Source organism: Bacillus rossius, chromosome 1, assembly GCF_032445375.1.
Source record: "Bacillus rossius redtenbacheri isolate Brsri chromosome 1, Brsri_v3, whole genome shotgun sequence".
NCBI lineage: Eukaryota > Metazoa > Arthropoda > Insecta > Phasmatodea > Bacillidae > Bacillus > Bacillus rossius.
The window spans coordinates 22,888,127-22,914,291 of NC_086330.1; the positions used below are offsets into that span (position 1 = coordinate 22,888,127).

The following is a 26,165-nucleotide window of genomic DNA, read 5'->3' on the forward strand; positions in this document are numbered from 1 at the left end:
ACAACTTGAAAAATTCTTAAGTAAATTGAACAAACGTGCAGAAAATTAAAAATTGATTTAAGCTTAAAGGTTTTAATCAGTTACAAAATCTAGTTCCTCATTTTATTTCCAATAAATTTTAAATTGTATTGGGTACAATTTTACATAGATTTTATGTAGTCAGTCTTAGTTAGTTACATCCATACTAATCCAGAATCCAAATCTATCTGTGTTGGTCTGCAGTACTACATGCTGCCAAATGAGACTGCCAGTAAGCTAGGACACAGTAACACTCATGTGTTCATCACTGGCTTTTTATTGGAAAGTTCACTGCTTCCCTCTTTTGCCTCAACTTCTACTAATACAAACTAAGCCCATTAACTTCTTGGAACTATTATAAGCCATTTAAAATATTTGATGTTGCATCAGTTTGTGAAATACATGGTGGTGTTATTGTCATTCTTTAATTTTAAGTTGTTTACCAACTACCTTATTTTTTTCATTTAAGTTCAGTTCTAGATGTCACTAGGATATAATCGGCATAATTTGACCAATACTGCCTAATGACACCACATTAAAATATAGGGCATAATGTTTACTGTCCCATATGACGTAGTTGTTTTGTCGCACTATGTTAGCTGTGTCCCCGCATTGGAAGTCTCTTCTGCAAATCTAGGGAAAGTTACGTTGTTGACTTGACGTGGAAATGCTGTGCCTGGTTCAACGTCTACTTTCACGACATCTTGAACGTGGCCACTCGAGCGTGCCGTGCTGCTGTCGGATGTGCGCTTCTCCCTTACGCCCTTCACAGCAGAACAGCGAAGGGCGGAAGTGCTCGCGTGCAAGCCAGAAGGGACGGTATCGTCCAGAAAGTCACCGCTGATGCTCGTGATGGTTTCCACCGTGCTAGTGTTCACGTCATTTAGCGGCACAGCTGTTGCACTGGAAAAAATATATATATGTACACACGCAGACAGACAGAGAGAGACACACATACAGATACATACACACACATAGATGGACACACAGACACACACTCAGATGCACAGACAAACAGTATTCTGCCAATCACAGGCCAGAACTTTAATGAAGATCCATGCCAGTGAGCTCTACACGCAGGCATGAAAAACGATACAAGGAAAGCCATCTCCACTTCGTTTACCAGGGATCAAACCAAATGTTTCCCGTTTACAAGTTGGTATGTTACCTTATGACCAAACAAATAAGCTTTGCAACTTACATAGTTTAAAGCGGCATGAAAATAATCAAATCTCTTTATCACACAATTGAATATAAAAAATAGTGTTTTGGCTCTGTCTTCCTTTTTATGATTTTCTCCATTTTACCAGATAGACGTTTTGTCATCTAAAACATTTTGCTCCATCATAGCATGTGCAAAACAATAGTGGTAAATTTATGTACAGGTCAAGTGTGTGGAAGTGCTACAGCTGATTTATTAATAATATGTTGCACATTGCATACATTTTACTGGAATAAAATCCTGGTACAATGTTATTCATATATTCTACACATAAATTTGTATTGCTAAGCAAGGTTATTAAAAATCATCACGGCACTGAATTCTGTGATTTTTCAATTTCTGCGCGTGGGGTTCAGGTGGTAAGCGGAGCAGCGAATGATTACTGCATACCTTTCATTGCTGGTCTTCGTCATCAGCTGTCGGATATTTGTGCAGATTTTCACTAAATTTTGGATGGTTGATGACCAAAGCATTGTCGGTACCTCTTGGTCTATTTCTCGATTTGTTGAAACACCTGCAACAAATTGTCGGCATGGACGGCTCACATTACAGACCGTTGGTTTATTTTGCAGTGATGTAAACATAATCCCTTTAAGTTACAATGTTTTGATTTGTAGTTCTTTAAAGTCATAGTTTTATTCCCAGCCTCACTTGCCATTATGGGTTAAATGCTTTTGAGTGAAACTTTATTGCAGTCGGTATTATAAGTTGAGGCAAAAACTCATCAGAGCATAATTTTAAAAAAAGTGCAATGTTCAGGAGTGGGGCACCCGATGGCAAAGAGGGGGAGGGTGAATGGTAAAACAAGTAGATTGTTGTACATCTGTAAGACTCTCTTCAGATTTTTGTCACCATGTTTTGTTACAATTTCAAACCTCTATTGTGTACTTTATTGTTAACTTTTATCAAGTGAAGTGAATTATTGAATGTTTGAAGTGATAACTTCTTTGCAGCCAGTAGGGTCGAACGTAACAAAAAGTGCAACGTGAATTACTCAAAATTACTTACTGAGAACACAGATGGCAGCAGCAGTGCTCTGTGGGATGTTTGCATCATAGCACACTTGCATACTTCCGCACTTGTGTGCTCGGGCAATTGTGTACTTGCTCCCTTATTTTTTATCTAGTGCAGTTGCTACAAATTTTCCATTTTGTAAGCACTGCATTTTATGTTTTGTTGCAAATAATTTTGCGAGGTAAATATTACAATCAACTGTTCATAAAATACTTATAACACAAAATTTTTGTTTTGCTATTTGCATGTCATTCTCTCCAAGTTAATTTTTTGTGTTTCGACAACTGAGTCTGGCCTCCACTTGTTAAATTTAGTCCTGTCTTAAGTGACGATGTTGATTATTGTTACAATTAATGGATAATGGAGGATTTTTCCCTGTCGCCATGGATTTCTGGGCCAAACGGTTCTGAACTCCATTAGTTTTCCGTTTTGTGGTTTAAGATAGCTTACGGATGCATGTAACTTGATGGGGTTGCTTTAATGCTGTTGCCTTTGTAGGATAATTGGGTCTTAATAATTTTTATTCACTTTGAACAGGCAATATATTGTCTTTGCAATTTGTTTGTCAAGGTGTTTGGGTCATCTGACGTGTAATATGTTCTTAGGGCTTGTGAAGTCGACCCGATTGTTCGTTTTGTTTGCCGCGTAAGTGTATCTTGGCCTTGGTATTAATTTTTGATACTATTTGTCAGCTTATAAATTTAGTTTAAAAATGTAATATTGTAAATTCCTGTAGGCCCGTGTAATTGACCCTAGATGGGGCTGTGAGCCTCTCGTTAGGAGGCCTTTGTCGTGTTTGATCTCTATTATTGTATTTTAATTCCTATTAACAAGGTTTAATAACCTAGTCTTACTTTGTACCCGCAATGTAACCTGCTAAAGTATTAAAATCTGCATACAGGTTAACATAGATGTTTGTAAGACATTGGAAATGTGGTCTGTGTCGTGCTCTTGTTGGCCAGAAATAAAGTACTTACTAGACAAATTGAGTTCAATAATTCTAAAATTTCTTTCGGGCTTTGTTAACAACAGTTGTACGTACATGTGAATGTAATCGTTGAGGACATTCAGGTTCAGGACCTACAGGGTAGAAGAGAGACAGCCACTGGTGACTAATTATCGTTGTACAGTATCTTCAGCCATTATCCATTGTCCCAAAGGACCAGGTGCAGATTAGTACTGAGCCGTTACTTTGTGGATTGTGTGCAAAGTTTAGTGTGATTAAAGGTTTAATAATGTTCTGAGGAGATGTTAACAGACTGTGCCCATTTTTCTGATGTTGAGACTGTCGCAGTCTCAGTCAGGCCTTGTACTGTATGTGCACCTGTCTGCTATCGCTTCACCCTAGCTGCACATACATGCCAAAGAGGATCGTGTGGTACGTGCTGCGCAAAACGTGTTCAAGTCACAGATGTGTTTCTCTACTTTTGGCCCAACAGCCAGGCAGAAGACAATGATGCCCGGGTGGGAAGATGGCTCGGGGAAATCGGACACTGTACAAGTGATTTCCGAAACACATTGGTGCCCGCCTTGGTGGTGTGACAAGTCCAGTGCAATGTGTTGCATGGTATGCTTGAGTTTTGTGATGTGTGTGTAACATATCATTGATGATAACTATTTCACTGCATTTTTATTAAGCTTTGCAAATCAATTGTAATTTTTTTATTTATGCTGAGGTGAAATTTATTTGAAAAATAAATATTTATTTGGTATTTCATATTATTCATAAATGTCCATAACTATAATCATTAGTATTTGTAATTTAAGGTTAATGAATTTTATTTACTTGTGGTTTTAGGTAGCTGCAATTAGATGGTACCAATTTTTGTTTTATATTTTCTCATACCTGTAGCCTTGTTTAAAAGGTTGATCCCTTGCTCTACAGTATGTGAACAATTCAAGAATCTACTGTGCAAGTAGGTCAACTGAAATATTTTAATTGTATGTTTGTAGCTAATTGCCACCTTGCAAGGAATACGTACATTTTGGTTGGGTGGTTGTGGAAATATTTTCCTCACTGATGGCCTGAGTTGGTGGCACATCGTGCATCATCCAAGCACAGACTGGTACTTCACTCTTCCACAGGTAACATGCGACTATTGTAAACCCCTGTAACATACGTAAGGCTCATCACCGCTGGTTAAGCAAAAAGTTAAAAATACTTCCACGCTATGAAAAGAGCCATAGTGTAGTTTATTTTGTCAAGTGGAATAAAACAATATTTGTGTGTGCCATATGATTATTGAGACTCATATGCATTTGTAAAAAGTTTATTAATTTAAACTATAGTATATGTTTTTTTCTTAAGATTGAAATAATACATACTAACACATTGGTAAGAGAATAGATATATACCGACTACCATCATGAAATATATATATTTTTTTATTGCTTCTCTTGGTCAGTAGCACAATATTTTTTATAATATATTTTTTAAGGCATGCATATCTGTATGACATACTCACCAGTAACGTACATGAGCATCCAAATATGTAACTGTAGGGTACAATGTGAATGTTGATAAACAAAATGCTTGAAGCTTCCATTATTACCGTAAAGAACAGTACTATGGCGCCCGTGTTCAAAAAACGCATCCTGGAATTAAAGAAAAAATGTGAGCAAGTCTGTCAGTACTGGCCAGTGATGTGTAAACATTTAACCTCTGTGTTCTCATGTGGCAAGTAAACTTGTATGCATTACTTGCATTATTTCATTTCTTGTGTAGTTTATAAATCCCGCCTTAGAAAACCCACATGTTCAATGCCAAGCATGATAAATATTTGCTTTTTGAGTGTACTTTCTCCACCCGCTGCTAGAATTCACTGCCTGAATCGTAAACATTGATTGCCATCATCACTCGCAGATGGCAGCATGAAACAACAGGAAATTTTAAACTATCAGAAATGGCTATGACAAAGATGAGAAAGACTTGAAAAAAATACTAAACCTTGGCTTTGGACCTGATTTTGCCACAAGGAAGTTTATTAAAATACTGTCCATGTTAAAGTTCATTAAGTTTATGGTATAAAGCTCCTGCACACGTTAGATGACTATAAATTATAACTAAGTTTTATAGGATAGTTGAACTATTATAAAATTTTATTTTTTAATACCTGTATGTATTCTTGGACATTCATTTCCTAATAAAAGTAAATAAGAAAAAATAGAAGATATATGCCTGTCTAGTATGATATAAGATATAATCAATCCAATGGTCTGAGCTATGTATTTAAGGGGGTGCCTCCCATTTCAGGTTCAGATTTTATATTTACAGTAATTACAGATAAATAAACATGTAAACTTTTTCAATTGTTTAACTTTCATGAAATGAAAAATATATACAACGCATACTTATTGCATAATTAGCTGCCAAAGTTACATTTTTAATGTTTTTGGGCTTTATAAACAGGGAGAATTTAATTTATTGAAAAAATGAAACTTTTTAGGTTTAATTGCAATGCCACTGGCTACTTCAAGAAATAGTTTGAATTTCTTTCAGAAAATATTAATTAATTTTACCTGGCATTTCAAAATTCTCAATATTGTTTTGATTTTGACAGCCAAGAAACATGAAATGAATTTTTGTGATAGAAATGCAAACCATATCATGAAGTGTAGACAGTGGCATTGCAGTTAAACCCAAAAAGTTTCAGTTCTTCAATAAATTAAATTCTCCTTATTTGTACAACCCAAAAACTTTAAAAATGTATCTTTGGCAGCTAATTATGCAAAAAGTATGTATTGTATTAATTTTTTATTTCGTGAACGTTAAACAACTGAAAAAGTCTAAAAGTTGATCAGTGATTAATATAAATATAAAATCATGACCTAAAATGGGAGGCACACCCTTAATATAACAGCAATAACATTTAAAAAAAAATAGCCAGTCATGGGGACTGTCAACATGATATCATTTATTCTTACATCCTTTTTTAGTCACAACAGATGTCAGTGGTATCTAAAAATTACGTAAAAATTCATTATTTATCTATGACTTACCAGTGATGTCAGAACTAGGTCATATATTCACGTGGTCACATTAACTTCACTTACTGCTACTACAGCATGTCGGTGACGCGAACCCATAAGTTTTTCCCCTACCAAAAATCGCTCAACGCGGCTAAAGAAGTTTTCACATCAAAAATGTATTCACATATATATGCTTAAAGCACAATTTGAGCACAATTGGTGTATTCCAGTAATCTGATTAAAAAATTTTTCCCAGTGATGAGATTTGAATAAGGTCAAAACTTACCCTATGAGCTTATCAACCACGTTTTCTACCACTGCGCTATCATGATAATCAGGGTTTGGGAAGGAGACTATGTATTATCAACAGTGTAATGCCAGCTTTCTTAGGTATTTAAAAACTTAGGATTAATTTTTTACTTTGACACTATTTTAGTTTACCAATTATATTTCAGGGTAGTTTCACTATCATTAAGTTTCATTTGACATATCAATATGTTTGGTGTGTACCTTAATATTTACAAAAGTGACTATATACTGATTTATGTTGCTACACGTGGGTCCTCTATCTTCATGTCACATTTCCGTTCCATCTTCGCAAAATTATTCCTCCCAAATGCTGTATAGCAAGAGCTAAGATGTTTACACATCAAAAAATACATATCTTGTGTCCTGTGGCTGATACTTCATATCAAGCTGTACAATGTTGCAACTTAAACCCCTATAACTATGATTATTGAACAGTTTTGTGGCTATTAACTGTCTCTGAGTTAAATATTGTCTTTTTTTTCCAATGTGCATCAGTTTAATTACTCTATGACATTTAGTAATTATTTAAATACTCATCCAATTATGATTGATTTAATAATAAAATACTTAACTAAAACTATTTTGTGTTTAAATAATTTAAGGATTAAAATTACCAACAAAAATTTATTCTGATAATCATTCTTGATGTACACAAAAAAATTGCACTATGTAAAAAAAATTTATGAATTAAACTTGGTATTTTTTTGTAATCTACCAAATCTTCACCGTCTGAAAATGAATTTTTCGACAACAAGAAGGGTGCGCATTTGATTCCTGGTGAAAGCTGCATGTTTCGTTACCTGCGCTCAGTTTCAGCACGCTGGCGTGAAGGTTGGAGATGGTGATGCACCCTCTAAGTGAAAAATATACATTAACACAATATTTTCATAAAAGTGAAACTAAACTGCCAGTGGCTAGGTTATTTTTTTGTTTAAGCTGAAGTATTTATTAAAATTAATATTTCACACCAAAGTTGCACTGATTTTTATGACTTTCTATAAAGCTGTTTTGCAAAGTAATTGTTTTATAATGTAGTTTGTGTAAATATTTGTAATTTTTGTGAATACATATTTGCAGAATACCTGAGTCTAAAGAGTTTCTTAGATCATAATTAGTTCTCAATAAACATTCTTGCATTTTTAGTTTTTTTCATACCTTATTTCTGCATATGCAAAAATTTCTTCAGATACCTAATTTAATATTTCATTTTGTTGAAAGCAACCAATCATGTCTTGTTTTCATCACCAAAAACCCACCTTATACTGACAGTCCTGGAGTCCAAGGTCATACTCCTGGAGAAAACTCGTAGCTTGCTGGTAACAGAAATGTAAAGAAATAAATATACTGCTAGTGTGAGGCTGACAATTGTGGTGAACATAATGAACATCTTCGTCCCGAAAAGTAGCCACCACGATGTTTGAGCCCATCCGAGTAAATGATATATCAAGCGATCGCACAGCACCGCCAACAGCGATAAACCTGAAGGAACATAAAATTCCACCAGTTGCTAACATTCCTGCATGTTGAGGCTAGACTAGAAATTAGTTTACAGAGGATTTAAGCTTTGAAGGCCATTAGAATACCATTCTATGAATTAAAACCCTTTTACATGTCTGGAACAGGTGAATAGGTAGAAGGAATCAACAGAAGTATCACCAAAGTAGAATTCAAAAATGCTATAATACTATAATTTGTTTCTAAGTTATTGATTTGATACTCAATTTGTAGGTTACCTTGATAACTTATTAAGGGAAATCATTTTAACCTGTGCAAGACTACAGTTGGTAAAAACTGAAAATTGACAACGCAAACCAAATATGAGCAAGTTTTAATTCCATGTCCAATTTGAAAGACATCATGAAATGTTATTGTGAAATGTAAAGTTTTGAACATTCAGTTGATATTTATTTAGTATACACTGTATATAATAGCAGCTCCCATACACACTGCATGCACTTCAAAATGTTTTTTATTTTTAGTTTCAGAGTATATATTAAATATGTTAATGACTCTTAGTCAAATGATGCAGATAGTTATTGGCCCAGAGCTTAATTTGGACAAAATGTGTTATAACAGTTTAGACATTCCTTGCATCTTTTGTGAAGTTACATTAAATTAGAAGGAATATAAACACAAATCAAATGCATGTAGAATGTATACATAAAAAATGTTATAGTTTAAAAAAAACTTTTATCAGTTACACACTTAAAAGTTTCAAATCAATGCGGCATTTAGAAGTAGGTATGTAAAAATCGACTTCCAAGGTTTGTTTACATAGTTCCTTAGTTGTAAGTGAAGCTAATAAAAGCATATTAAAAACAAATCTGGAAATCAAACATCTCATGTATGCTAGATAACTGGGTTGTGCAAGCACACACAAAGAAACTTCTTTAACAGTTATATTTCTCAACATTTATGTGAGATTGTTTAGTGGTACAACATTGCACTAACATTTGCAGTATGGTTCAGTCATCCTAATTTTTATTTTTATTTTTTTTCCAAAATTTTAATGTTTGCCCTCAGGAAAATTATTGAACGGTTCGTTACCACAAATATTGTCAATTCTTTTCCCAGATTTCCTGTGCATAAGTCTAGAATAACCTCATCAGTAATCTTTGAAAACCTAGTAAATTAAAAATCAAGTTCTTGACACTGTACATTATGTTCAACTTCAGAGTTACCGGACAACTGTAGTGCAGATGAAAGTTTTTGTTGAACTCTATAAAACTTTGTCAAAGGTAGTTTACAAAAATATATGTATTCAGGAAGGTCGTAACTACTTACCAGTAGTGATGATAACTATGATCTTGTTCACGTGTCGTGACCGTGACAACTGGACAACTTCAATGTAGACGATAAGCACTTTGCCCACGTGTGATGTCGTACCAATAAGGAGAAAGGCCTCCAAGCTGGCAGCAATGTACGGGTATGCAATCTGATAACAAATAAACTGACAAAATGAGTTGGAAATAAAAAAAAAAGAAACACACTTGACCACTGTAAAACACAGTACATACCTACACACAAATTTAAATGGATTGTATGTGTTAGCACTTATAACAGTATGTGGTCAGAGGTGTACTTAAATTTAAATTTGTAGTTTTAGTTTGAAAATAGCAGACTCATTACATAAGTGTTGGTAGGCAGTACGGAATTTGTTTTGCTAAAGAATATGATAAAAAGAATGTATCTTAGTGCTGGGAGATGTTTGTATGTCACGCCCTTTACACAGGAATTGGAATGTTGTCGCAAGCGTGAGAGAAGCGAATTGTTTTTCTGCTTCAAGGGCAGAACTCCAGCAGCTCACGGAAGATAGCGAGGGTTGCACTGAACAACGGTGGCTGGTTGAACTACCTTGGTCAGCTGGAGGTCTGGGCCTTGAAGGGTGCGAAGGAAGGCTACAACCCAGCTCCTTGTGGCTACCAGCCGAGTGTCGGGATGAACACTCTCGGGTCTGAATGGATTAACGCCCTGACCGAGGGTGTTCAGTTAGGAACCTGGATCATGTGAGCTGTGACAAAATATAAGTGTACATCCCTGTGCTTATTTATTTTCCAAGCCGTCAACAGATTTGCAAGAAAAACGGCTTTTAAAGTAAACTTGTATCGGCATGTAGTTTAATACTGTTTTTCACTCTGAACAGTTAATTGCCTCAGATTTTTTTTTGTCTAAGTCAAATTATTTTCCCTTGACATGTATTTTTGAAAATCAAAACATTACCATATGATGAAAACTTATTTTTCCCGTCCCTCAATTTTTTTTTTGTCCTTCTATGTTATTCGCTCCTCAAATTCTCCCCACCCCTCAAAAACTGACTCTCTGGGCAAATTCCCGGTTGGCCCACATGTAAATCGGGGCCTGACAATAGCCCCTCAAGCAACTGTTTCTGGAAGCCGCCCTTGGCACGAATCATAAAAAAAAAATTTGTTGCCTGTAAAGTCGGTTTACGGACGATAGTTTAACGTGACAACGTCATAACAAAACATTAATGATTATTTTAACTATAACTTTTATACATGTTTGCTATTTAACTCCTTCCAATCTGTGTTATTCTGTTAAGGATAGGAAAAGTAGAAAACGAATGGGAGTGTTTCAAGTTTAATGTGCCTCGAAAAAGTCAAATCGATTGTTGTTCCAATCGAGTGGAAGAGAGATAGATGCGGCGCAAGCGTACAATTAGTGTAACGGGACAAAGCGTAACGGGACAATATGCGTAACGGGACAATGAGTCATCCTTTTTCGTGCGTGGAGCCGGCATTCATCTATTTATTAGACGTTGTCACGTCAAAAAATTGACGACGAGACGTGGCGTGTGAAGCACCTTGTTGGAAGAGTTGCGCACTCCGTAAATGAACACGGCCATGGCCCCAGACGTGGCGGTGCAGCACTGGAGCTTGAGGAACACGAAGCAGTCGCGGTGTCTCCACCAGCACGGCAGCAGCAAGGCCAGGGCGAACAGAGTCTGCGCGAGGCAGAACGAGCAGCCGAGCACCGCGGCGGAGAGGCTCTGGTCGTCGTCCGGTGCTCTCTCCACCTGCGACACACACGCTCCTATGACTCACATGTGAGGGAAGGCTCACAGCCTTGGTTTCGTGGTAAACTCATAAAAGTCGGTAAAATAAATAAACTGTGAAGATACAAACTTCCGACACGCTGCGTTCTGATTGAGGGTACGGTGCGTGCAGTCTTCGTCTGGGCGCTCACAGAATCAGACAACATGCGACGCCACACGATACCTCACTACAGCTAAACATTGTGTTTACGTTATTTCTTCCCACAATCTTTAAATAAAATTTTTGTAACTCTCCGTCAAATCTGATCTGGAATTTCAGCTAGACAAACTGTTTACTAGGTGACAGCATCACATCACCGAACAACTTCCAAAAAAAGTCGAAATTTAGTAAAACAAATAGTGGAATAAATTAAAATACGTGCATCACAAAGCCCACGGTTCAGCAAAAAGAATTAAATTTTTGTCTGTAAGATCTTTTTCTTTGAATAAGCCTATGTGCTTTCAACAGTACTTTCGTATTGGATTACATGTTAAAACATTTGATTAAATTTTTTGAGCCACTATGTAGATTATCAGGAGGGGAGCAGACTAATGTAAATATTAGTAAGATGCAAGCACAAACAACAAGCAAGACAAATTAATTTAGAAATGCAACATGTAGACCATCGTGATATTCTGAACCTCCTAGCCCACTTCTAATTAGCTCGGAGATGGTAAACCTATTACTAGGGACAAAATTATGTGGTGAATTACAATAAAACCGAAATAACCCAGAACAGCATACCTATACATCGCATAACACAAAAAGGCAAATTATATGTTAGAAATAAGTACCATTTGATCACAACTTAATTCAAATCACAAGAAAAAATTATCTTTTAATTTTTTTAGATCAAGGAATGTCATTATTTCCAGGGAAAATTTGTATAGATTAAAAAAAATTAATTTTATTTGTTTTATTGTGCTTTTATTATTAAATTAATTTTCAACCAGACCAATTTATTACAGATTATTTTATCAAAAAAATGCAGCATATAAATACTATTTTGGTTGAGTAAGTATTACAAAACAGTATTATTAAAAAAAATAAAAACACCAACACCAAAATCTTCTATTTTAAAAACAAAATTGGGCAAAAAATAAAACCATAAAATCTTGTCTCTACCTATTACGTACTTAGTTTTTTTTTTAAATATGGGGCTACTAGCATTTAGGTTGCTTGATTTGAGGTTGAATTATAATGAAATATCAACTGTAGATATGCACACTTTATGTGGCAGCTAAGAGAGGTAAAGAATATGACCTCAGAAATCTCAGGTGTATCATGTGCAGGCTGTCACGACCAAGTGAACCTACACTGGCTGATGTAAATTATGAAGTCATGCTTTGAGAGAAAAAAAAAATTACGCCAATATCGGCTTCTAATAGACTTGAAGTACGTCATTTGCTTACTGGAGACAAGTATGATTCATTAACATGGCAAAAGTAATAAGTGTTTAGTTCATTATTTTACAAACATGTAACAGATCCTCAAGTTTTTATTTTACTATTTTAATCAAATCCATTAGAAAAAATTTATCTGAATATTGTGAATGTGAGAAAAGCATTACCGAAGAAGAAAGTTGACAGGCATCCACTCATTATTACATCCAATTAATGTTTACCTAGAACTGGCAATTTCACGGTTTTAATACCTCTAGGCTAGGCTTGATGTGTTTGCTTTCCTTGAGAGAATACGTTCATTGTCTTGAATTAACTGAATGTGATTCGAGCGTTCAGTAGCTGTTGGTCTCTCGTTGGTTTGGACTGCCACGGAGCATTTAGGGAACAGCTGTAGCCCAATCAAAAACGTCGCAAAAAACGTTGTTTGAGGCTTAACTAGTCGTTGAATGGAGCTAGAACTTCTGGTGATGTGCATGTGCGACATACCCGGGGCTGGAATGGTGCGGAGATGACCGCGTAGGCGCCCGGGCGACGGCAGAGGCAGCGCGTGTAGTTGTCACCAGACACGGCGGTGCCACAGGAACTTGGGGCCGCGGGGGAAGACGTCTCCACGCACTGAGGCCTCCAGCCGGCGGGCGTTGAGCGTGGCGGCTGTTCGCGGGCCACGCGCAGACAGGCCGCGAAGCTCCCCATCCGGGAGCGCCAGTCCTCGCCGTCTACGAGAACTTTAACCACCAACTGCGTGGGAAGGGCTGCCGTGTTGAGCGGTTCCTGCTTATTTCTGCAACAAGATGTGTCGTACCAAGTCAAATTGCACCAAAAAGGAATTCAGGAAGAAAGAATGGTTTCTGAATCATAATATGGCTCCTACTGTATGAAACAAAAAAATTTTAAAAACTGGAGGTTCTTCTTAAATAGCCTCTCAATATCAAAAAAAAAAATTATCAATAGGCATTTGATAATTTGATATATTTCAAATGAACTGTTACACTAGCCAGATGTACTGAATAAAAGCCCAGGCAACAACCCTAGACCCTCACAACACAATAGATTGAGTAGAAAAGAGAGGGTGTCAGTAACAATACAAAGAATTTTAGAATGCTTACATTGCTTAACTTGCATCAAGGATTATTTTTCTAGGCTTATTTTGAAACGTGTGTGCTGCAAGTGATCGTGTGCATACAAGTGACAATACAAAAGAACATAAAAACTACAAATTGTTGAAAATGATGGAAACTGTTATTGCATGCTTGGGGAGTGTATACTGTATTGCTGATTGAGAGAAAGATGTTGAATGAATAACTTATTGAAAATTTACTCAGTACTGGAACGCTTTTATTGCTCGTTTTCCCGCTCTCTATCGCAAACGCCACCGTAGCTTTTAGTTACTTCTGCTGCAAAGCTGTTACTTTTCACCAGGCCACCCGCAAGCCCAGTTCTCCTTGGGACAGAATAAACAAGCGAACTTGGATTACTTCTAAAAAAAAAAATTGGTTGTCTGTAAAGTCGGTTTACGGATGATAGTTTAACGTGACGTCATAACAAAACATTGATGAAATGATTGATCCAGAAGAAAATGAAATATCATATTCGGCCTGAGACTGAGCCGTAATAGGTTTTTGGAACCAAACCATTTAGGCATTAAAAACATTATATTCTTTGAGGAAGAAATTTTTTTAAAATTATTCTATCTTTTGTATGATAAAATCTACCTCTGCATACTTTAATCAATCAAATTGAATCATTTATATTGAATTATCACTATTTTGTATGGATACATATAAGGAGTGAAATGAAATCTACAATTTAATTAATAAATTTACTTTTATTTGTATTCATTAATTCAAATATATTTATTACTTTTGAAGTGTTGTGCGCACCGTATTTATTTTTACAAGTACAAAAAAAAAATTTCAGCCGCCAGGATTTGAACTGTCAACCTATCAATTGGTAGTCAGCGTTGCTAACCGCACAGCCACGAGGCCATATTAGAAACAATCATTTCAGATGTTATAAATTAATAATATTCCACGCACTATATTTGTTTGAATTTCTTTTAACTAGAATATTCTCTGTTGGTCTCGAAATATTTACACGCTCGTGGGCTCATAACTATAATACGGTGTGTGATTTAGTTGATCAAATGATAACTCATGACAAATAATTACCAATGTCAAACTAAAGCGTGAAAAGTATCATACCAGCAATAAATATTTAGTTACACAGCTAAAACAATACTTATTCAACACTGTTTAAATATACTGATTTACACTAGTAATGAAAATAATACGTACTTGTAAGAACGCCATTTCCTTGCGAATATACTCCCGTGGCGCGGTGCACAACAATAACCTCGAACCGACCCACCTATCCCTGCAGCATGGCGGGGTGAAACCTGAGCAGTACGCCACCACGTGCCGGCCGAGTTCTCTGTACCATCCGCAACATACCAGAGAGATGCCACGCATGCGTAAACAGGACACATCCGTAGTGGGACATCCGTAGTGGGACATCCGTAGTGGGACAATTTTTTGTGCGTGCAGCTAGCGTTCATCGATTTATTAGAAGTCACATCAAAAAAAAAAAAAAAAAACTCATGTGTTGGCAGACCCGAGCATTCATTAAAGCTGAAGTAGCACAAGGATTGATTTAGCAGGTCGCTAGACTTTTGACAAAAATATTTGTGGTCTGTAATAACTTCTAGATATTGACTACGTTGAGCATCATGTATCAAGGCCATCTGGCAGTTGTGGCTTTGGTGGGATGATTCAGGATGAGCGGACGATGACTGCTGTCAAGGACTTGAGCCTTGATCACTATATTGGCAACTTTTCAAGCTTGCAATAACAATAACAGTATATGTATTCTTAAGGTAGACCTCGTGCCTTGTGCTTCTTATGAACCAAGATGCCAACCTACCACCATAAAATTGTGTAAGACTCCTGTGACACTTTATCCGACAAAATTTGTTGCAGGCTATTGCTGTGATGTACCTAACCATTTAGAGTTTAAGTTTTGGACATCACCTTTCATTATTTCTCACAGATTGTACATAATATGAAAGCAGAATATTGGAAAGATTTAGTGGGCATGTGCCTCCATCTCTAAACCAGAGGTGTGTGTGATTTAAAGTAAGAATTTCACTTCAGAGGTGCTGACTTTGTCAGAAACTATTTTATCACTATGTACATGAGAATTATATGGGTTTTTAACGATATAAGCCCACCAGTCAACCATAAATGTTACTAACGAGCATCTTAAAATCTTGCAATTTTTGAGATTGTGTAATATGATAAGAATGGTGTTAGATTCTGCATGTGAAATAATACAGGTAAATTTTTCATTGTAAATATTTCCTCCTATGTTACAGGAAAATGGTTGCACACTGAATTACATGAAGGAGAGAAGGGGTTTAACATAGGGTTAAGTATGTATTATTCATAGCATAAGTTGAATTAAGATAGTAAGCATCATGATCATTTGGGTGTTCCTTGTGTGTATTAAAGCATAGAAATCACACCAACTTTACTACGTGTTTAAGTTACTAATTCCAAAAAATAATTTATGTATGATTACAATTAATTTTTTTTTAAATATAATGGATCAAAATTAAAACACAACCGAAAATTTATAAAGTTTCTAGTTCTAATAAAAACATAACTCTGGGTAAGATGACTGTAAAATTGGAGACTGTCACCTTTGTTTTGTAATGCTATTTTCTGGAAGAAACACAGACAGATTTTTGTGGTACATAATTATTACAGTAGTGATGTTACCACTCTTGAAGTATTCATAATTAGACATCTCAATTGTGATGTTTAACTTCACCTTCATCCATGATGGGTTACTGCAAACAAAATGTAAACCAATTTTTACAACTGTCCAACTTTAAATTAAGTGTGTGCTTATATTATGATATTTCTTTACTGCTTAAACATTTCAGCAAAACTGATAGCAAATTCTCATCTTAATAGAGGCATTAGCATTTGAATTAACATACAAGTATCTATTATTACAGTATGTAGTGTTTGTTTTTAAGAGGAAGCATATACATGTATAGAATGTCTAAAAATTGATGCAAGATTTTAATTGTGCATTTTTCGTACAGTAGATAATGTACGTATTACCAAAGTAAAAAAAGACAGCATGACAGCTGACAGTTCAGGTTTATTAAAAATGGAGCACTGCACAAAAGAACAATGAATTTTCATTGTTGAGCAAAATTTTGAAAATAATGAAGGTTTGACAGCTACAGTTTCCAATTATTACTTCTTGCGTGAATTTTTGGACATTCTATATTTAATGAATTTGCATAATTTGTATAATTTTTACACACGAAAATGCAAACACACAACTGTAAGTGTATTTGTAGTAAAATAATGTTTCTCTTTCAACTAAATTTGGTCTGACAAAGACTTCACATACACATACTCATTCAGATTATCAAATATGAAAAACCAAATCTAGAAGTCAATTGTCAAATACCTGCAATGAGACAAAACTCCAAAATATTTTTAAAAATTATATCTTAATAATTATAGAAAATCCATAGCTTTTAAAATTTATTCAGACTCGTGTATATTTTTTCACACTATTTGTATTTCAGTCTTGTGAAAATTCATAATTTCTAATTTTTTTAGATGACAAAGTTGCATCAAAAATAAAAATGCTATTTTCTTTGCAAATTTGTATAAAATGTTTTCCTAGGAGTATTTGATTAGTATGCATATTTAATATTGTTTTCTACAATAGTTTGATCAATTTACCAAGTAAGCCTTGTTAATATTATGTAATGAAGTCAAAATATATTGGTATATATTTTTTTAATTAATATTCCAGATGAAAAATTAGGTTTCACAATTCTGTACAACAATTTTTATCTAGATCTTTTTATTTTAATTTTATCTTAATGCAAAATCTTCATTTTCACAAATTATATCCAGCAATGTTTAGTTTTGGTTTGACGTCAGCCGGGGCTTCGCCCCATGAGCCTGATCATTCTCCGTTTCCCTTCCCACACCTATCCTGCCCGGCATTTGTACCGTGACGTACGTAGTCATGTGAGTATTTGAATTGCGCGCCACAAACTACCACAAGAGGGCGCAGTGCGCCGCACCCCTATAGGTATTTAAATTAATATTGTTAACCTTTTATTTTCACCCCTAAACAGTGTCACGACGGGTCAGTCAAGTGAGTGTCTTTTGTTTTCTTAATATAATATTTTTGTAATAAAGTAATTGCAAACACGGCCAAGGACGCTCCCTAGCGGGTGATGGCAGAACTAGCATATAACTTTATTTAAACTAATTTCATGCACGAGATATTATTACAGTCAGTCTGGTCGTGGGTATGTGTATATTAATTTTTTAAAAGATTCATGTTATTCTCTGTAATAACCCGGGGCACGCAGTCTCTAAAATATTAACGGTAATTTTGTTCGGCGCGAAGGACGCCATGTTTCCTGCCGCGAGCCTTGTCTCGCCCCAGTCACCTTCTTCAGCCGGCCGAGAGCGGACATCTCTGCAGAGGGGCGACTGAAATACTGCCCCCTGGTAGGGCAGCCCTTCAGGATTTTTCTGATTCTGGTGTTTTTGAAAGGTTGTCTGAATTGTTTCCCCTTGGAAGGGCAGCCCTTCAGGATTTTTCTGACAGTAGTGTTTTTGAAAGGTTGTCTGAATTGATGGTTAGTTTGTAAAGTGACCTAACCTAACCTAACCTAACCTAACCTAACCTAACCTAACCTAACCTAAACTAACCACTGTCAGAAAAATCCTGAAGGGCTGCCCATCCAAGGGGCAACAATTCAGACAACCTTTCAAAAACACTACTGTCAGAAAAATCCTGAAGGGCTGCCCTTCCAAGGAGCAATAATTCAGACAACCTTTCAAAAACACCACTGTTAAAGATATCCTGATGGGCTGCCCTTCCAAGGGGCAACAATTCAGGATTATAAAATTACGAAAATAGACACATTTTACAATACTAGAAGGGCTGCCCTTCCAGTCACTTTACAAACTAACCACTGTCAGAAAAATCCTGAAGGGCTGCCCATCCAAGTGGCAACAATTCAGACAACCTTTCAAAAACACTACTGTCAGAAAAATCCTGATGGGCTGCCCTTCCAAGGGGCAAGTTTTCAAGATTATTTAAACACTTAAAGAAACATGTTTTCAGAAATAGGATGGGCTGCCCTTCCAGTCGCTGTACAAACAAACCATTGCCAGAAAAATCCTGAAGGGCTGCCCTTCCAACGGGCAACAATTCAGCTCCCCCTCTGCAGACACCCCGAGGACATCACCGTTGTCTCTGTTAACTTAACTAATCCAAATTGTTTTCTTTTTCATCCTCGGGGCCTCTCTCGGTCGGTGGGGGCTGTTTAATAATTAATTTATATACTCTCAGGAGTTTTTTCACCACCTTCGTGTTACGTAAAAGCTTGAGGCGGCCACGTGTGTGGTCCGCCTCCTCAACTTATACCGATTCGTGCCTCGGGCGTTTTAGCTGTGTAACGGGAGGATTGTAGGACGTGTAACATATCAATAAAACCAACTTAATTGAATCACGTGTCTTTGTGCTCGGGGGGGGGCCACGCTTACTGTGTCGCGGGTTGCGGAAGTTGTTTGGTTTGGCCGGGGTTTAGGGCCAAACTTCACACCAGTCAGCGGCGTGTGGAACGCCCTAAGAGCCCACTGCGGTTAAGTAGAAGCGTGCCCGACGCTGAGAGCGGGCTCGGTTTAGAAACAGGTGTTGAATTCGGGGTCAGGAGGGCTAATATCTCGCCTCACACGGGCCACGTAACGCCCTGAATAAGAGCCTCTAGCCGGGTCCACGTGCCCACTCACGTGGTGGCGCCCACTATTTCCACCACTACATAGTTAAAAACTTAACACCGGTACGCCCTCAGGTTTTGTTAAAGAACAGAGGTATTTGCGCAACCTAGTATTTATACAACTTAATGCATTGTTAGTTAGAGATTGCTGATGTAGAAATTGCATACCTGGAAGATTTTTGAGGAAAGTAATGTTGAAGCAGCTTAACTTTCTCGTTCACTTGCACTTCGACTACGAACATACTGAGGTTAGCCTGGCAATATTTTGTGTCCCGAAGCATGCTACTACATAACACACTTTGCTTCACCAATATTTCTTGTAGTTGTAACATACTCTGTAAACAGAGTACAGACAAAAAAACTTTGGCAAGAAATTTCAGTAAAATGATAGAAGCCGAGCAATGACTGTTTAACAACACGTTTTAAAGTCAGTAAACATAAATTTAATTGAAACAATTCTTTACTAGGATAAGATTAAGAATACTAAGTGTCTTAAGTTATGCACAAAGTAAACTCATTCTGTTTGATGTATAAAGTAAGTAAATTTACTGCTATAGTAAGATTTTCTCATAAAACCTAGATAATTTATTGTACAATGTTTGGCACAATACTTATAATAAAATTTTAATTCTTTTTTTGTTGCTAAAAGTTAAGATTTACACAGCACAGTTATACACAGAATGGCAAAGTGGTGGAACTGGCAATCTCATGGTTGATTTCATCCAACTTGTATACCACTCACAGATGGAATTATTCAACCGTTAAACCTTCACTTTCCATGTGATCGTAGCAACTTTGTGTGTAATGCCACCATTGGCCTTAATTTCGTTATTTCTGGTTGGGTAAACACATATAGAGTCACAATTTGAAGGAACTTATTTGTACGGGCCAAGGGGACACTATTTACTTTTGTCATTTTTTAGAAATTTGACCCCAAAGTCACATTTGGTTTTTTAAGTAATAAATCATGTTTCCAAGGAAATTAAGCTGGAAATTAAGTGAGCAAGAATAATGTACGTTATACGATTTCATAGCATGTTTTTTACCTTAACCATTTTTTCTATATCGACCTGTAACGTTGCAAGATCCCTGCCCTCCTAGCTCAATATTTTTCTTTTTAACTATTTTTTATGCATGTAAATATTTCTTAAAAAGTCTTTCTAATGATATTTTACCATTTGTTATATATTTTAGGGTTGATATTTTTCACTTGCTATGTTTTTTAAGAAGGTATTTTGTATTTTATTAGACATTTTTAATCATTACTATTTTTTATGTAATTATTCACAAATAAGTCGCTGTACTAGAATTTTGCCTGGTTAGGCCTACTTTTTCAGGTTTTTCTCAATAAGTTGAATTTTGTCAAGTAATTTGTATTATGATTGCTGTTCTTAATTTTAATTAACGTGTTGCAATATAATTATAGATCACGGGACTGTGTCTGGGCTGGGGTTAAGTGTAGAAAGAGAGAGGCATAAGAGGCCTGTAAGTGTGAGTGAGAAAGAAACAGTGCTTCCCCGCCAACAGAGATAAAAGCTGGGATTCCCCACTGGTCGTGGGAAATGTGTGATAACTGCTGTCTCACGGTGTGGGAGAGAGAACGAGAATGGGAGTCCCCGATTTTGATGTGAAATTGAAAAGAGACAGATCAAGGGAAGCCGCGAGTTCTGGGTGTACAGGGTTTTTTCATGTATTGTAATTTGTTCTGTGATTGGCTTGTGATTTGTAGAGTGAATGAAGCGTGCGTGTGATTGGTCGGTGAGGTCATGTGACTTCTCCTCCCTGCATGGAGGAGACGGTGGCAAGACTCCACCAGTCGTCCGTCGAACGCTGCACAAGTAGGTCGCGTTCGGTGGCTTCTCGCAAATTATTTAGAAGTTATTGAAGAGATAATTTAACGTTGGTGGTCAGAGCCAGGCCGAGTATTAAGTTAACCTAATTTTTTTTATTCTCATTCGGACAGTACCAAATTAGAAATTGTGATCACCTTCGTCGGCGTTTGGCTCGTAGCGAAATTCGTTTTCGCTGGGTGCGGTCATGTTTAAGGCCGCACTAATTTCGCGTACTTGCAGTAAAAGATTACTGAAGGACGTTATTTTTTGTTAATTCACATCGCGCAAACTGTGAGCATATTTCGACGGGCAGATGTGCGTGTTGAATGAGTGAGAAAAACTGTAAAAATGATTGGATTCGTCTATGTATTCTAGTTTGAAAAATAAAACAAAATTTGCAATCGGCGTTGAACATCTGTTTATTTTTGTATGTAACAAACGGTTATAGACCGTAAGAAGGGGCGAAAATGCAGTATTTGGTTTTATTATAAAAATCATATCTCTGGATCATATCAAGTGGGAATTAAGTTACGCTGTATGATTTATAAACTTGCAAAATCTACCAACTCTTTTTTTACTACTTGCTGAAATTATACTTATTATGGGGTGAAATATTGTAAAAAAATTTTAACATTAAAAATAATATCTTTAATAAAATAACACTTAATCTAAGATCTTGGCAATGATAAACATACCTTTATCTCCTTCTCTTGTTCAATGTACTCCAAAATATCACATCCTAAGTTGAAACAAGGGGGAATACTATTTCAAAACAATAAAAAAGTTATGTACTCTACTAAGTAAATCAGTATTGGCAAGATAAATTTAAATTCAATATTAATGTCGCAGTTTATTATGAATATTTTGGATTTCACATCTGTGGTAAAAAAAAGACAGGATGAGTTTGATTTTATTTGGATAATGGGTACTGCCATATTAACTCAATATGTAGTTCTGAATTCACACATAGGTATCCCTGTGGGTAAAGGGGAGAGGGGTGAAAAATTTAGAAGTTTTGTTTTAGATAACTATGTACACGGTCACTTTGTAAAATTTGTAGCCAACCCCTGATCTAAAAACTGATACCACCTGCAACACACTGCGCAAGTCATGTGCATGCCTCTGTGATCCCTAATAGTTGTACTTGCCTGCAGTTTTCGCGAGCCTAGCTTCGAACGTTCTCGACCGTTTGGACCATCACGTGGCCGGGAGTTGAGCGATGTGGAAGCCAAATTTGTAAAGAAGCTTCTCAGCCTTTGAGTTCGTTGGACTGCAGGGGTGAATACACCCCTCCACGAAGCCAAGAGAGGGAGAGACAACCGCAGAGCGCCCGGAAGTGTTGCATCTCCGTCACTGTCACCACTTGGCCATGTCAGTGACGTCAGTGCTACACTTCTGGACTTAAGCCCTGGTGAACCCTGTGTTTGTTTCAAGCTTGCAAGTACACAACTTCTTGTACTGGAGTATGAGTAAAGTCAATTGAAGTTGCATGAGTGTGAGAGGTAAGCGAGTAGTTTTGTGAACTCGCTCTACGAGTATAAGATGAGGGTATTTTGAGTACAGAATCTTAAGAGGCTTGAGGCCAGTGGCGGCGTGGTTTAGGAGATGTACGTGATCATTTTTAAACACATTTTTCCAATGGTTAATTCTCTATAGCACTGCCAGACCTTGCATCAGTATTTAAAGTAACTCTGGACGTGTTTTCAAAGATTATATCAATTTGTCTGTAATGCAAGATCTGTAGAACAGTGTACATGAATGTTTGTGCAATATTTCAAATTCCTCTGGTTATTAACTTAGTGTCAAGTAAACACATACCTGTTTACTCTTAATGTTGTCCGATGTCTCCAGCAAAATATTCAGTATTTTGTAGAACACATTAACAGAGTCAGAAAAGTCTCCCCGCTCTGTAACTGTCGCGGAGAATTTCTGCACGGAATCAAGAAATGGCACTATTTGCTCCCCTTCGCCGGGGTACAAAGACTTCCTTTGTTTTAGGTAGCCAAGACAGTGAATTAGAGTCTCCAGAATGGTGGTGTTCGGGTAGCCAAGAGTCAGCTTCTCAAACTGGACAAAGAAAAAATATTTAAAAAAAATTTTACAAAAAGATTTTGCAGTATTATAAGACATGTCAAGAAAGAAAATATTAGGTAATTAGGTATTCGTTGTTATGACATACAATAAAAATAGCTGCAAATGCTAAGCGTAGGGAAATTAGGAAATTCCAGTTATTGAGGGTAGAATGCACAGTCCTTGTAATAATACTTACAAACTAATAGCACTGCTAAATAATAGTGGAATTTTCTTGGTAAAATATTAAAAATTAACATTGCTTTAGGTTGTTTACTACTGACGAACTAGTCACTTGTATTATCTGCAAGGAAACATAGCTTTATTACTTATAAAATCATATGTTATCTGCTTCTTTTTGAAACTATTGCATTTATGAAATGGATTTAATTTAACATCCCTTAAAATTTATCATTAGGGATGATGAAATGTAATGAGGTGCTAATGGAGCATTGTTTGAATGAAGTATTGATGGAATATTGTTGCAATAAGTTATTAATGGATCAATTTTAGAATGAGGTGTTAATAGAGCATTGTTGAATGTAGTGCTAGTGGAGCAATGATGGAATAAGGTGCTAATGGAGCATTGGTAAATCAGATGCTATTGAAGCATTGTTGGAAAGAATTGTTAATGAAGCATTGTTGAATGTGATGCTAGTGGAGCATTATTTAATAAGGTGCTAATGGAGCATTGTTGAAATTAGGTGCTATGAAACATTGTTGGAATGAGGTGAAATGGATGATTGTAAAATTAGGTGCTATGGAGCATTGTTGAAATGAGTGCTATGGAAATATGTTGGAATTAGGTGTTAATGGAGCATTGTTGGAATGAAGTGCTAATGGAACAATGTTGGAATAAGGTGGAGTGTTGTTAAATTTGGTGATAGTAGAGCATTGTTGGAATAAGGTGCTAATGGAGGATTGTTGGGATAAGGCGTTAATGGAGCATTGTTGGATTGAGTTGCTAATGGAGCATTTGTGGAATGAGATGTTAATGGTTCATTGGTTAAATGAGGTGCTAATGCAGCATTTTGGAATGAGTTGTAAATTGGGCATTATAAAAATGAGGAGCTATTGGAGCATTCTTGGAATGATGTGTAATGGAGTATTAGCGAAATGAGGTGTTAGTGGAGCATTGGGCAAATCAGTGGGTGGGGGATTCCTGACGGTGCACTACAGCGTCCGCCATGTTTCCCACTTGCGAAAATTCCAAGATCAATCCTGGGCCCACCTTAATCGAAGATGAGTGATCTGACCACTCAACCACCGTGGTTCCCAATTACACGCCGCTTCACTATAACAAATGAGACTGCGACTGAATTTTAAAAGATTTACAATAATCTATATCAGTGATGGCCAGTGTCACTGTTTTTTTAAAGCGAGATATCTTTTTTCAAAACCAATTCAACGGTCAGACACACATGAATTAACATTAAATGTCTCAAAACAATTTTTCTATGTCGTATTATTATGTAGAGGAATCAATTAATGCAAATTGTGGTACGTGATGAAGAAAAAATACTTTTAAAAATTTATTTACTAAAATTAAAAATAATATTTCTTAGCACAAAGATAGAAGATAGCTTAAGGGGCCCGCCTACCTGGTCACACACACGGTGTGCAGAGCTTCAGGAAAAACAACGCGATTACAAAACTACTCAAGATATCCGAGTGGGGTATGTTTACGAAAAGCATTTAAGAGTTCGCTGAGGCCCGGAAAGTACTTTTAATTTCGGATCATGTTTTTGAACTGTATTTCTAGAAGAGTTAAAATGGCTGAAACGCATGTTTTCAGAGTAATTTTTAGGTGTAAAACAAGTGGTACAGATTCTTGAAAGTACTTAAGGGACTTGCATTACACCTTTATCTTCATTTCCCCGTAATATAAAAATACGGTCACCGCTCAAATCTCACAGTTATCCTGTGACGACAAGAAGACTGCGCGCCAGTTCGGAGCCTTGTGCTTAGAGGCGATACCGCGCTAGAAGCACCAGCGAGCGTCGCGCTTATCATCCCGCCTCACCAACAGACATACGCCCCTGACGAGGCGGGCCCCTTAAGCAGGCGGCACGAGATGTCACGAGCCAGCAGCACACACGTCGTCTCGCAGGCGGGCGAACTGCGGGTGCAGGCAGCCAGAGAGGTCGGGGGGGCCCCAGCGGCCGGCGTCGCAGGGGCGGCGGGCGACGCCAGCGAGGGGCGCCGGGCAGGCGAGCTCCGCGGCAGTGCCGGCCGCAGCTCGGGGCCACTGCAGCCCGGCCGAGCGCTGCGGCACGCAGGCCTCCGCGCTAGCCACCGCCACGGAGACAACCAGCTCGCTGCTGGCCGCGCCGTCTTCTACGCGGCACGCGTACCAGCCGCTTTCCTGCGACGCACCCACACGTCCTGCTGCTTGCTCCGCCGACTGCATTTCCAAGTGAAACTTCTATGCTGAGAGGGTGTTACTAAAAATTCTATTCCATGAGGAAAATAGGTACATAACATGGAAGGGGAACCGCGAGAGGAGGTGAATGTATGTGGCAGGGGCGTAGCCAGGGGGGGGGGGGGGGTTAGGGGGTTGAACCCCCCCCCCCCCTTAGCACCAAATCTTTAATTAATTTCTTATTCATCACGAAAACGAATTTAATATTAATATTAATAAAAAAATTTACCATTACAATATTTAAAATTTAAGAACCGAAAAATGCTAAAATAGCACTATTTTACACCTTCAAATCCAAATTTTCCCGGGGGTGGACCCCTGGACCCCCCACTTTAATACGAGGAGGCCATGCTTCTTAACACCTCCCATACACAAATCCTGGCTACGCCACTGTTATGTGGTGGGGGAACCTGTAGAGGAGATGGCAGGGGAGAGGTATAAATGATGCAGCATACTTGCACACTTAACATACTTTACACTTGAATACTTTATACTTTCACACTAACATGCTCGTGCAATAGCAT

At 37.2% G+C, this 26,165-nt stretch overlaps 2 protein-coding genes across 4 annotated transcripts in view; one reads left to right on the forward strand and one right to left on the reverse strand.

Annotated features, from left to right (window-relative positions):
* LOC134533033 (WD repeat-containing protein 20) overlaps positions 1-10,269 on the forward strand; it is a 37,248-nt gene extending 26,979 nt beyond the window's left edge. Inside the window, exons 5-7 of one of the 3 annotated variants that reach the window (XR_010075245.1) lie at positions 3,694-3,821; positions 4,208-4,339; positions 9,819-10,269. The gene's annotated coding sequence lies outside the window, so the exon portion shown is untranslated. The remainder of the gene's footprint in view (positions 1-3,693; positions 3,822-4,207; positions 4,340-9,818) is intronic. The other 2 variants (XR_010075243.1, XR_010075244.1) reach the window with 2 other exon arrangements.
* Positions 1,573-26,165, reverse strand: LOC134527071 (uncharacterized). Its single transcript, XM_063363234.1, has 9 exons — positions 26,148-26,165; positions 25,301-25,584; positions 12,975-13,269; positions 10,854-11,066; positions 9,317-9,467; positions 7,789-8,011; positions 4,720-4,849; positions 4,237-4,363; positions 1,573-1,754 (listed from the first exon to the last, which is right to left on the reverse strand). The coding sequence occupies exons 1-9, from the start codon at positions 26,163-26,165 to the stop codon at positions 1,573-1,575; spliced, it is 1,623 nt and encodes a 540-aa protein (XP_063219304.1).